General features: G+C 42.8%; 1 protein-coding gene across 1 annotated transcript in view; it reads left to right on the top strand.

Moving 5' to 3' along the window:
- The window catches only part of LOC144791724 (CD5 antigen-like), a 95,529-nt gene extending 83,304 nt beyond the window's left edge, over positions 1–12,225 (top strand). Inside the window, exons 5-8 of the mRNA XM_078666526.1 lie at positions 1,893–2,207; positions 2,736–2,867; positions 6,051–6,166; positions 11,182–12,225. Coding sequence (XP_078522652.1) covers positions 1,893–2,207; positions 2,736–2,867; positions 6,051–6,142 — 539 coding nt within the window. The 3' untranslated portion in view covers positions 6,143–6,166; positions 11,182–12,225. The remainder of the gene's footprint in view (positions 1–1,892; positions 2,208–2,735; positions 2,868–6,050; positions 6,167–11,181) is intronic.
- The last annotated feature ends 1,785 nt before the right edge of the window (positions 12,226–14,010 follow it).

A 14,010-nucleotide genomic window follows, 5' to 3' on the forward strand; every position in this document is an offset into this window, starting at 1 on the left:
AGGGGTCCTGCTTAAGCCCGACCCTGTTTAATATCTATGTGGCCCCCCTGGCAAACATCATGAGATCTCATGGGTTCATCCCTATGTCATACGCGGATGACACCCAACTCCTCTTTCCGTTCAAACATCTTACAGAGACGGTCAGGAACTCTTTCTCCTCGGGGATGAAGGCAGTAGCCCACTGGATGGCATCTAACTTCTTGCAATGTAACGTTGCAAAAACGGAAGTGATGCTGTTCGGTGAGGCTAAGCTCCTGTGGTCCCCAGACTGGTGGCCGCAAGATCTAGGCCCAGTTCCAGAGCCAAAGCAGGTGGTAAAAAATCTCGGCGTGCGTCTGGACCAGGAGCTCTCCCTGAAACAACACAGTAACCAAGTGGTGAGCTCATGCTTCCATGTGATCGCCATGCTGAGGAAAGTTTTTCCTATGCTCCCCAACTCAACTAGGAGAACGTTAGTACAAGCCTTAATACTGAGTCGTCTGGACTACTGCAACGGGATGCTCCTATCAGCAAACGAGGGAGTTATTGCAAGATTGCAAGTAGTCCAGAACACTGCGGCCCGTCTTGTACTAAATCAGCCCCCCCGCACACCATCGAAGCCTCTCTTGCACATCTTACATTGGCTACCCATTAAACAAAGGGTGAAGTACAAGATTGGATGTACTATACATAAAAGCCTCCAGAATAGAGGTCCTGAGTATCTAAACAGCAGATTCTCCCTCTATAAACCTGTACGGTCCCTGAGATCCAGTGACCAAGCTCTACTACAGGTTCCAAGAGCTAGAAAGACCAGGCAAGGTGGAAGGGCGCTATCCATAGCCGGACCAAGGCTGTGGAACAGCCTCCCTCTCTCTCTGAGACTCTGCCAGGAATATCTCCCGTTCAGAAAACAGTTAAAAACCTTCCTATTTCCCAACTAGTGATACCTGTGTACCTACTGCCACAAGTTGAAAGGTTTTCAAAGGCGCGGAGATACTCCTTCGGGAGGTGATCCTAGCGCGGTATAAACCCGTAAATAAATAAATAAATAAATATCCTTGTTGCAAAGGAGGTACGGGCATTGACTAACACAGTATGGCCGCATTACTATTCAATATTTGGAAAGCGATGCTTGCGATGCTTTAAATGCAGACCAGAGATCCATTGTTTACAAAAGCAAGTAAGTGTTACATACTCTGGGCCTTATTTATGAAGGCCTTGCGCCGCCGGTGCGCCACTTTTAAAATGGGAAAAAGTGACGCACCGGCGGCGCAAGGCCGTCATAAATAAGGCCCTCTATACATAAGTTATATCTTCACGCAACTATAGGCATTAGTCATAAAACCTTTCTATTGAAACTGTTATGAGTTATGCCTCTAAAAGAAGCAGGTCTGAGTGTATAGGACAAGTGTATATATTATGCACAGAGTAAAATCCCATACCTTTCTCTTATCTGACATGCTTATTCTTATATCTGCATCTCTCCGAATCATGCCTATCTTCCACATGCCTATATCGCACTTTTGTTTGAGGCATAAGACTGACTTGCATTTGGAAAATCCTTTGTAAATATTGTTTAAAATCTCCCTAGTTTCACACTTCACACTCTTAACAATTATGTCGGTAAGTATGTCCAGAGTAGGGCATCAAATGTACTCTTTTTCTTCATCTCCTGCAGGACAACATCAGCCTCTAGTACAGGTGAATATCTGAAAGACATTCACATTGACAAGACCAATAGAAAGGGCATTGCTGAGGCCTCCCTGCTTCTTCAATGCTTGCCTGTACCTGTCCCTGCACATTTTTCTGATATCTCTTTGTCTTATCCTCTTAACCACCCTCACTTGCCCTCTCGTGCAACCCTTCAGACACATCTCATAGTCCTGTGGCTTCCATTCTCGATTCTCTTCCAGATTATGGCAAGGTGAGACTGGTGAACGGCACAGACCGCTGCTCTGGGAGAGTGGAAATCTTGTTCAGTAACCGCTGGGGGACAGTCTGCGGCAGCTTCTGGGGTATCCAAGCAGCCGAGGTGGTCTGCAGGGAGCTGGGATGTGGACACGCAGAGTCCTGGGTAGAAGGAGCCCACTTCGGAGAAGGACATGGGCCCATCTGGCTCGACAGCGTCAAATGCACAGGGACAGAATCTTTCCTCTGGCAGTGTGAATCAAAGAGACTGGGCGAGCATACCTGTAGTCACCAGCAAGATGCGGGGGTTACCTGTGCAGGTAGGTCATATTAAGCAGTCTCGTGCAGCATAAGGTATGATTAGTGTATAGGTCACAAACTCTTTTCTTTTCTGTGCTTCAATCTAAATCATCCTATGCCACCAATCTCTACCACCCAGTGGTGTCACTTTTGATCTTCTGTATCAACTCAAAATGCGTCTTCTAACCCTCTCCAGTTTTTCCTTTGCATTCATTTTCTACGATCTAACTCTCGCTGGCACTGAGGGAACTAAACCAACACACTTCACATCTTTGTGCGCAATCACGCCTAAGACAATACTTGTGATTTTATTTGAATCAACCTACCTCCTCCAATCCATGACTACAATACTCTCTCTCAGTGTAACTCAAAAATGTCCATCTGCACTTCTGCCCTTGGGAATAATCCCCATACTACCTCCGAATATGCGTGCCCCTAATCGTCATTAACGCTAATTTCCTTCAAACTATCTGCCTTGACTTTGGGTGAGTCGATTTGAATTGAAGTAAAATATATATTTTTTGCTGACGTTGTACATTTGCTTTTAGGCACAGAGCAGAGGGATGCACAGTCGGACATACGGTCTCCTCTTGTTCCTGTGATCTCTGTTCTGCTGATTGTCCCATTTGTTGTTTTGATTGCATGGATTATTAAAAAGAGAAGAGAAATTCAACGACCAGGTGAGCAATAGCAGAGGCTGATAATTGAATTAAAAATAAATTGAGGTATCCTTGCTCGGTGATGGATTTTTCTGTTGTAGGTAGAAACAACCTAAATAAGATTACCCGTCTACGCTGAAATCCATTGGTTATTTTCTTTCCCTATTCCATGTCTGACTCCCCCCTTCCCCTCACTCTATGCATTGCGTCTAAGCTTGATTTCTTTAGAAATGTGTTCTGTTGAAGCATTTGTTTGCTGAGCTCCCTCATCGGTCTTGAAGACTCAGCCACTTCCAATGGACGCCATGAACCGAAAATTATTCATCATGAATTAACTTGTCATGAAAGTCCTAGATTAGTCTCGCCTTAATAATCACTATTGTTGAATTGTTAAATATTTTAAACTCACTTAACTTTTCCTAATTGCAACATGTGTAATTTGCATGGAGACTCACCTCTTTCACTTATCTCCAAGTAGGCACCAGTGCAAAATTACGATGAGAAGAAAATTAGCACTAGAGATTATCCAGGAAGAGAGAGCCTAAGGGTACTATATACAAAAATCCCTTCGAAAATTGAGCATTTACTAAGTGTTCTTTTGCTTGCCAAATTTGATTGTCTTTTTGTCCGGATTATTCTGCTCAGGGCCATCCAACGATCATTTTACACCAGTAAAAGCTGTATTCTACAGGGCGTGCCCATGCGTGTTACCTGGGAATCGTTTTTGCCATAAAACATTTCAAGATGGCTGCCATTGCGGGCACATGCTTCTGCAGACGCAGCCGGACATCTTGAAACTCTTTAAATCTCCATCTCTTCAGCCATTACCGCTGCATTAGCACTCCTGCATTACAATGTTACACGTCCTTTTATGCTATCTTCTCCCTCTCTGGCCACAAAAACAATGTCAGGACATTTTAGCAGGACTCTCCATCAAGTTGATATAATTTGCTCCTTTTTCAATTTTACACTAAGATCTACCAGTTTACCAGGCCGGCAGTTTACATGTGCTGCTCACATGATGGTTGCTTCCTGACAGCTGAAGAGCACACATTCTCCTCCTTATGTTCTCATCTGAGGTTGAAGCTATGGCTTTGTGCTGAAAGTTTTGCAGCAGCCAAGATGTGTTATTTAGTTATCATAGGAGTACCAAGAAGAAGATACACCGCAAGCACTGAAGAAACCTGTGCTAAGTGCATGGATGGGGTCCTCGTGGTTTCAACTGCAGTCATTTCTGGGGTCAGCTGATGGAGTGTCCGAGATGAGTGCGGAGCATCAGACAGTGAGGGTAGCAACAGGACTGCACCGTTCTGTGGTGAGCGGAGGATGTCAAATGGGATTCTTTGTTTGATAGGTTAATGCCATTCATTACAGTAAAGGAAAATGGAGAAGCCATGGGAACTGCCCTTTCAAGGATGCTGGCCTATGTTTCTACTTCCTGAATGTAGAGGGAGAATAGGAATAATACTCGCTTCAATGTCTCATTTCTTTGTTTAATTCAGAAGTCTGAAATGGATTGTCACTTTTACCATAGCAAACTGGATGCCTTTCCTCAGTAAATTCCCTATTAAATTTACCCTGTAGAATTTCAGGGAAATTTATATCAGTTTACTGCAAAGGCACTTTATAGACATTAGATTATATCGTAATTTAAATTCCAAGAAAGGCAAAACGAACTGTATCTCTGTCTTCTCTACATGTTTTCTAGTTAAGTACTTCAGGATGGAGACCTGTACGGTTGTACTCAGCCTGCCCTAATACGAGCTAGGAACTGATTTCTGTGATGCAATTGACCAGTCTTATTCGTCTATATCATTTACCTCTTAAGTATTGCTTTTCTTGTATGCAGTGGACATTTTTGTTCATATTATCTATGCTGCTTTGGGGGCGTGGAACACACTATTTTGGAGGGATCACTGAAATAATATCGAGGGACAGAATATCGACTATCAAAAATATCGTTGACAAAATATCGACAGTCAAAATATCGAGTTTCTATCTACAAACAGGTAAGTACAAAAATATCGAGTTAAAAATATCGTTTACAAAAATATAGTTGTAAAAAATATTGTATTTACTAAAAACAGTGTTAAATTAAATTAATATTAATAATTAATTACTAAAATATACTTAAAATTACTTAAATTAACTTATAATAATTACATAATTAATGAAAGTTAAATAAATATTGTTTTATTTCATATTTATTAAAACATATATATACAGTAACAAAATATAATAAAATAATACCCAAAAACTGAAAACTGACCCTGAACCCTAAAAATACCCCTTTACCCAAAAACCCAAAACTGACCCTGAACCCTAAAAATACCCCTTTACCCAAAAACTGAAAACTGACCCTAAACCCTAAAAATACCCCTTTACCCAAAAACTGAAAACTGACCCTAAACCCTAAAAATACCCCTTTACCCAAAAACTGAAAACTGACCCTGAACCCTAAAAATACCCCTTTACCCAAAAACTGAAAACTGACCCTGAACCCTAAAAATACCCCTTTACCCAAAAACCCAAAACTGACCCTGAACCCTAAAAATACCCCTTTACCCAAAAACCCAAAACTACCCTGAACCCTAAAAATAAAAACAATTTTTTTACTATCTATATTATATACTTACATATTTTCACTTTCTATATTATTTACAGTCGATATTACTTCACTTACCTTAAAAACGATATTTTGGCTGTCTATATTCTGTCCTGTCGATATTTTGTCAAAACGATATTTTTGACTCGATATTCTGTCCAAACGATATTTTGGAGTCGATATTATGTCTGTGCACCATTTTGGAGATCATGTGCCATTGGTAACGTTATCAGTAAATACATAAAATGCAAAGCAACGCAGTCTGAAGCCTCAGATCCTTGATGTAGTGTGTCCGTAAAGGAAATTTAATGCAGAAGTAAACCAGTGGCCAACAAAACCTTAGTGAGCACGCAAGCTATCTTAGAGAGTTGTCAATCTGCAGATGGATCCCATAGAAAGGCAGTGAGAATAGTGGTATGTTGCCATTGTTTATTGCCTACTGATTTGAACCGGTTAAATTAGGATGATTTCAAAAATACCAGTATGTAGTCAACCTTTTAATTTTGTTGGGAATCAAATAAAATGCTTACGCTTTTTCAATGTGCAGCAAATTCTTCCAAATAGAATTTCAAATACTATGCTTTCCTTTCTCTATCCAGTCAATCATTCTGAAGAGATGGGCATCAAGAATAAGGAGTTAGAGGAGACACCAGAATCCCTGTATGAAAACATTGACTGGGTGAGGAGTTAGGGTACTGGAAGATGCTGACCACTGGTGAGTAATAAACTAAATGTGAAAGTTTTTCTCAGTTTCATTTAGGAACCAGAAGTTACCCGCTGGAGCATCACTGCCAGACGTGCAATGGCCTCGCAGTTAACAGTGAGCACTCACTATATCTGCTTGGCTTGTGAAAATGTGAAAATGTTTTTGCAGTGATCCAGGTTGTCATTTTTTAGTAAAAATCAAGACTTTTGTAGCAGATTATGTTGCATATATCCTTCCTTAACAGTGAAAGTAGTATTGAATGAACATACCATGCAGAAAACAGTTAGTACTCTTCTGCTGTGGAGGGCTTTTGTGCACACAAAAGCCTTGCATAGAAACTTGGAAAGAGAAATTCTTCAAAGTTTTTCTATTGGGAATAGAAAAGCTCTGGGAGCCATATTTTCTAATATTACCTGGTTGATTTAAAGGGGTCAGGTCTTGATATGTGGTTATCCTGCAATCAGGGAAATCTTTTCCTTTCAGTGAAGGATATGTGCAATTGTAAAACCTTGCAAACTTGTTGAAGGATTAAAAACAGGAAGGGGAGCCTATTGAGTGAGGCCACATTGCTATGGCTTCCACCATGGCTGTCCCACATCTGCCTGCATCCTTCACTACTGCATCCAACAGCACTCCCATTCAATCGTGCTCCAGATCATACTGAAATCATCCCAGCCCAGAGTAAGAAAAACTGTGTAGGCCAATGAAGCCAGTGAGGCAGTGGCCCCTAGCCTGCTGCGGGATGGACAGAAGGGTACACATTGTATCAGACATGGGCATAGTTGTAGATGTGTGAGTGAACTAAAACACCTGGAGAAATAGAGTGCACAAAGGCAATATAAGCCATGAATAGAGAAAGATCTAATGCAAGGCCATGCAGCAAGTAGCCCCAATAACAGGCAGGCAGAAGGAAGAGCGTCGAAAACCACCAACCTTCATCATGCCGATGTCATAGTGTGGAGGCACTGCAACTGCCAAAAGTCACTGCAGAAACTGACGATGTAGGATAGCACATTGAAATACCAGTGGACACCTCAACAAACAGGTGACTTTGAGATATCACAGCCTGCCGCGGCCCGTGGAGGGAGTTGCGGTGGGGCAGGCAGGCTGGGCGGGGGAGGGGCAGGGTGGGGGGTGATAAACACCGGAATCTGGATGATTGCAGGTAAGTAAACAATTAAATTAATAAAACGAATTTCGTTCCGTGCCCTGCATCGCAAAATGCGCTACGAAATTCCCCCGCCCCGCCTGCCTGCCCCACCTCAACTCCCTCCACGGGCCACATCTGATCACAGAGTTATCCCTAATGGCTTGCTAGTAACCATTTAAACTCTCAACCCCTGGCATGAGCAAGACCCCTCACTGCCCAGTGCTGACCACAGCATGGCAGAAGTAGCAGCAGCCACTGACATGTGTAAGACAGAGAGAGAAATATTTTTTGCATGCTGCTAATGAACAAAGAAACAAACAAACAGTTAGGACCCTCAGCCAGCCACAGCTGGTCACTCAAGCTCGCCGGATAGGCACCACTGAGTGAGGCTATAGAAGATTCTAGGAAATGGATAATTGTGGACAAGCACAATCATGTTAAGGCTGAAACTTAGGCACAATTTAGCAGTATCAAATCAGCTGATGCAGGGCCGACTTTAGAGACAATCATTCTTGGCGCCTATACCCCCACGACCACCTTCTCGGATTCCCTCACAACCACCGTAAAAATGTGCCCCTCATCTCTCCATAGCCCCACTCTCACATACATATCATTTATTTTAGAGCACTAGTAAAGGTTAACCTAACTAATCAGAATATATATCTACCCAAAAAAAACAGTTTTCAGCAACATTAGGAATAAACCCAAGAGTTAGACTAACCCATCACGAAATTGATTCCGCCTTGTTCGACCTGCCTTCAAGCAAAACCTGATGCCTTCCCCGTCGACTATTACCGGATGTTTTGGACTAAATTGACGCTGTTCCTGCTCAAGCCTTACACCAAGTGACTGATCGGGGAGCCTTTCCATCTGGGCTTTATCTGGGCTATTGTGGTCCTCAATAAGCTGGGCTTCTCTCCTGACCATTGCTCTTCATACAGATCCATCTCACTGATCAACACAGAAAACAAACACTTCTCCAAGATCCCGGACAACCGTCTGCAATTCACTCTTCCCTATTTAATCCATCGTAATCAGTGTGGATTTATCCCTTGGCTAGGCAGAAGTCACTGCATTAGGTGGTTACAGGTGGTGCTTTCCTGGATAAACACCTCTCACCGTTCAGCAGCACTGCTCCTCATAGACTTTGAAAAGGCCTTTAATACAGTGGATTGGTCCTTTCTTCAGTCTGTTCTTGACTGCGCTGGACTGGGGATGAACATACAGTGCTTTATTGGTGCCCTTTACTACCAACACTCCTTACATGTCCGGGTCAATGGTTCGCCCTCTGCTCTTTTCTCTATGTGCAGGGGCACTCGCCAGGGCTGTCCTTTATCCCCTTTACTATTAGGTCTCGCAATTGAGCTTCTCGCAAAGCTCATTCGCTGTGATGCCGAGCTTTACAGGTGTTCCTGGAATGGAGGTCCACAGGAAAGGATTGCTCATTATGCAGATGACACCCTACTGCTCCTGGTTGATCCACAGGCCTCGATGTCTTAAACTCCATGACCTATTTGGGGAGGCATCCAGTCTTAGAGCGAACAGATCTAAATTTATATTGCTCCTGGCCTAGGGCGATGTGCGTACACACTACTGGCTATCTGCCATCTTTGTGAGATGTATCTCTTTCAAGTACCTGGGGATTCACATCTACCAGTTCCTGGATCTCATGCGACTCCTTAACCTGGCTCCCTTGGCGTCTAAAATGAAATGCAATATCAAGAAGTAGGGGCAACTTCCCCTACATGTTATGGGTCATATATTCCTCTTTAAGATGATGATCCTCTGTTGCTTTCTGTACACACTTCTACACTTCCTGCTCCCGATTGATCCCCGCCCACTAGTCTCATACTCTTAACTCCATCCTCTAAGCATTCCTCTCGTCTGGTGGCTGTTCATGAATTGCCTTCCGCAACAGCAGTAAATACTTGTACGATGGAGCGCTAGGGCGGGTGGACCTACACTGCTATTACCAGGCCTCACAACTGATTGTCACTAATGACCAGTTCAGTGGTAGGTGGGGTGACCCAACCTACCCAGGATAGCTTTCCCTTCCAGGGCTAGACTACATCTTAGATATTTTATATGACGCAATGATACCCAACTCCTTCCCCAAAATCAAACACGAAGTCCATAGCTACTGGAAATTCTCCATGCAGTTTTTAGGTTGGAGCCCTCTGGGATGGGGAGATGGCAGCATCACACAGCTAGCTTGGAAGGATTCCACAAGTGGGACACCATAGGCATTACGGTCCTTGGGCGTTTATGGACAGGGAATCATATCTTGACTTGCCATGAACTAAATGATCACTATCACCTCAACCAGATGCAATTCCATAAACACTTACAATTACACTACGCCCTCACTTTCAACATCCCTTCAGGTACTGACATCCCAGACTTTAGCCCCTGCGAGACCAGACTAGTGTTGCAGCGCATTGTCTGTCTCAATTAAACTGCTCACTCGTTAATGCTCCAGATGGATTTGATGCTCTGAAACCGTTGGGAAGGGTGAATTGACAAGCTTGATGAGACGGACAGGAGGGTGACCAGGCTGGTCCCATGTGTCCTGGTAATTCCCACATGTCTCTGTCGGATCCAGCTAAACTACCTTCATATGACATATCTAACCCCTATACGTTTGCACCATGCTGGCAAAATCCATCAACCCTCTTGTTTTTGGTGCTCCTCACTACTGCTGGATTTTTATTTCATGGTCTGGGCCTGGCCTGATCTCTCACCTTACTGGCAACAGATACAGCACCAACTCTGAGGCTAGCCGGTGCACTGACCTCCAGAGTGGCCGTTCAGGGCATGATCGATGATCTTGTGGTCCCCCGGGCGGACATTACATTCATAGGGATTGCCTCATTCATTGCTAAGGGAGACATTTCCAGATGGTGAAACTCCCCAAACACCCCCTCCCGCAGAAATGGAGAACAAGGGTAGACTGGTGTTCTCAATTGTAAATGCCTATGTACAATGGATGGGGTTGCCCCTAAAAATTCAAAAAGATATGGAGCAAATGGGGAGCTTACTTCAGATTGGGTATATGAGTAACTTGGTGGTGTTTTGTGGATGTAGCTGTGGTATTAATGGTTGATGTAACACATTCAATACAATTTGTAATAAAGAAAAAATGGCTATTCTGGTACCTGACCTACATTTCCCCCTGGCAGCAGGCATTGTGATGTCAGAACTTGAATATAATAACTTATTACAGTTGATTTCTGATATCTTTTCTCTATAATCGGTGACTGGGTGCATCACAGGTCACTGATTATGAAGAAATTAGGACAGGAGCTTATAGATGTATTGCAAAATTTCATGTACAGATATCAATTGACTCTCTCCTTCAGAGTTACTCATTATAAATTGAGGCACCATAATCTCATGTCCAATGGTATCTTCCTAATAGCTAAATCTTCAGTTATCATATCCTTTAACCCCTCCCATGCTCGTGACGGAACCGCTCCGTCACAAGCCTCGGGTGGGCTGTGCTAATGACGGAGCGGCTCCGTCACGGCCCGCTCGGCGCGCCTGCGTGGCGCTGATTTCGCGTCTGCGCGGCGCTTTCTATTGAGCGGGCGGGGCCATGATGGAACCACTCCGTCACGAGCGCCGGGCTCGCTGTGCTTGTGACGGAGCGGTTCCGTCACGAGCATGGGAGGGCCGCGTGGCCCCTCTCCCCCCTAGCGCTGCGGCGGAATTGCCGCCGCAGCAAAGGGGTTAATCTTTTGCCATTGAGTACACCACAAACATACATGCAAGTAAATATACAAAGAATTCTGTATTTGCATATGGTGGATGTCTTTCTCAAATAACAAAGCATATGTGCTGTTTATTAACCATCTATATGTTATTGCCATTTCAGAAGGCTTCTGCTGTCCGGAGGATGGAAGGTCTAAAATTCATCAGCAATGTGAAATTCTTCCTCTTCTGATCCAGAAAGCATTTTTCAAATTATGATTATGATTATATTATTGAAACATGGAACTAAAGTTCAAGAACCTTTAACCAGAAAATCACTGCAACCTGACATAAGAGTTGGAAGGTTCTGCCTTCTAATGGATGACACTTAATCAATTAATCAAAAGTTGGTATTTTTATTTCAAATTTGCAGAAACATAGTTCTGGTAAAAATAATTTAAACATGTATATAACGACATAACCATTAACTATAGAGATAAAAAAGAAAGAATAGCTTTGATATACTAGAAACAATATGAAATGACTTTAAATATGTTGCTTTTTGGTCTATACTCTTGATTGGTTAGCCACTTTACTTACCCGCCATCACTTTAGTGCTTCAGAGATTCAAGTTGCATCTCTTTGATGAAGGCCAATATGCCTTCAATACGACTTGCTACATGGCTTCCGGTACAGAAGAAATGTGTACTGTAAGTTGGCAGATCTCTTCCTTTCAGTCCACTTCAATACTGCTTCGCATAGGAATGGTCCCACATAGAAGAGCGAACAACTACGTATGGAATGTGTGCAGCAGACTAACTACTTGTGGTTCTGAATGATTTGAGCACTGTCACACACCACTTCTGAGCTGCCTAGATTAGTACAGTGCTCGTAGGTGAAAGTATTTTAAAGTGTTAGACAATGCAACCACAAGATAGCCTTTCTATTATTGCTCCAATCTGAAGCCAAGGAAACAAACATAGGATGCTTTACCAAAGATACCCTTCTTACATTTAAATGTCATGGTTTGTATGTTATAGTAAAGCATGCTTGTTTTGAAGCAACCTGCAACCAACAGCTGCTATAGCACTGCATCTTACTGTTGCATGCCCAGTTGTAGTTGGATAAGTTGGCTGTCAACAGAAAGTGTTGAGATCTTGAGGTGGTGATACAGTCAGGAATGCCACTAATGCTGAATAGGCCCTCATCAAATATAAGCACAGCTCAACTGATGTTCCTATTACTTCTATATGTAAAACCCTGTTATGTTTTGAGAATCCTATGATGTGTTCTAATTATGTTAGTCCGGATATTTCTTATCAAATAACTATGTAAAACCTAAGTTCATGACTTTAGGCTGGTCAATGTAGTTCGTCGTTAGAGCTGCTCTTTCCCACTGAATGCGTTTATAGAGCCACTGACATTGAGTGCTAATGACTGTTATTTGCCTCATTTTTTAATCATAGGACTAACTCAACTGCCCTCATGCCGAGTTAGAAAAGTGATAGTACATTTGACATTTTTACCAAAATTCAAGAGGTCAGATTTATGGATATGCTGAATGTGAGGGACTACCACTCCTCTTGAAGAAACTTTCCTAACCTTGGTTTAGAATAATTTATGCTTTGCCTTAAGTTAACAACTGTATGAGTTTCATAAACAGAAAGCTATCGACATGTCTCAGTAGCCTTCTATGGTCACACCTGATTGAGAAGGTGCTTCAATGAAATTTGATTGTCAAAGATAGACCGGCTGTGCTTGTGCTTTTCTTATCAATAATAGAAGTGTCAATTCAAGAACAGGTGCTAGTTATCCCTTCGCTGTCATTATCCTAAATTTGATTTAATCACAATACTTTATGACTCACCTGTGCAACACGTCATAAATAGCCACAAAATCTACCAAACATCCAGAATAAAAGGAGACATACATCTGTTTATTGCTAAGGTCCACAAGATGCATGGCTAGATTGGTGACATTTTAGTGTTTACTTTTGCTTGAGCTGCACTTTTTTAAGCGGATATTTCACACAAATGTATCTTCTTCTACTTTTACTGTGTGCTTTATGAGCAACCTGGTGCACTATTTTATTTTATTTAATTGTGGTAATTAATGCAGCAGAGACGTGGCCATCATAGACTAAGGAATACGTGTGATGAACAGACAAGTTTGCCAGTATCTCAGCAGTAAAGCAAACATTTACACAACAGAAAGGTGCCAAATAAAATAGAGATGGTGGGAGAACATGAGGGATGTGAGCTAATTTGTGAAGTTCCATAGTGTGCAAATCAATTTCAGATGAAGTTTGCTTCCAAACATTACATTTACATGTGCGGTTGATGCAGAGGAGACCAGAAGGGACTGTGTTTGCCACAATGGCCGGTCTACTGGTGTGGATGGCTTTGCATATGATGAACCTAAGGATTTCAACTTGATGCACACTTGGAGGAGGAGCAAGTGAAGATCTTTGAGGAGGGTGAGAGATGTGATTGTGGTTGCACAGGTTAGTGATGAGACATGCAGCAACATATCATTGGAACACAACTTTCCACATACAAATGTTTGGAGAGACATGTTCATTCAGTTCTATCCACTTTTGCAGAAGATAACTCACTTCTACACCCCTCTCAGTCAGGTTTCAGGGCTGGTTTTTCCACAGAGACCGCCCTGCTTGGAGTCACCGAATACATTCGTAAGCTTCTTGATCAAGGTCAGACTGTCGCGCTCGTGCTATTAGATCTGAGCGCGGCCTTCGATACCATTTCCCACGAAACTCTCATTAAGGAATTGTACAAAAATGGCATACGCGGAAAGGCACTAGAATGGATTCGGTCTTTTCTGGCGGAACGAACCTTCCAAATTACTTCTTCACGAGCCTTTTCGGACACCCTGTCAGCCCCCCATGGAGTGCCTCAGGGATCTATTCTCAGTCCCCTATTTTTTAACTTATATCTTAGACCCCTGGCCGACCTTGTCGAGCAATCTGGTCTTACCCTTATGACCTATGCCGACG

This window comes from Lissotriton helveticus, chromosome 1_1 (genome assembly GCF_964261635.1).
Source record: "Lissotriton helveticus chromosome 1_1, aLisHel1.1, whole genome shotgun sequence".
NCBI classification, from domain to species: Eukaryota; Metazoa; Chordata; class Amphibia; order Caudata; family Salamandridae; genus Lissotriton; species Lissotriton helveticus.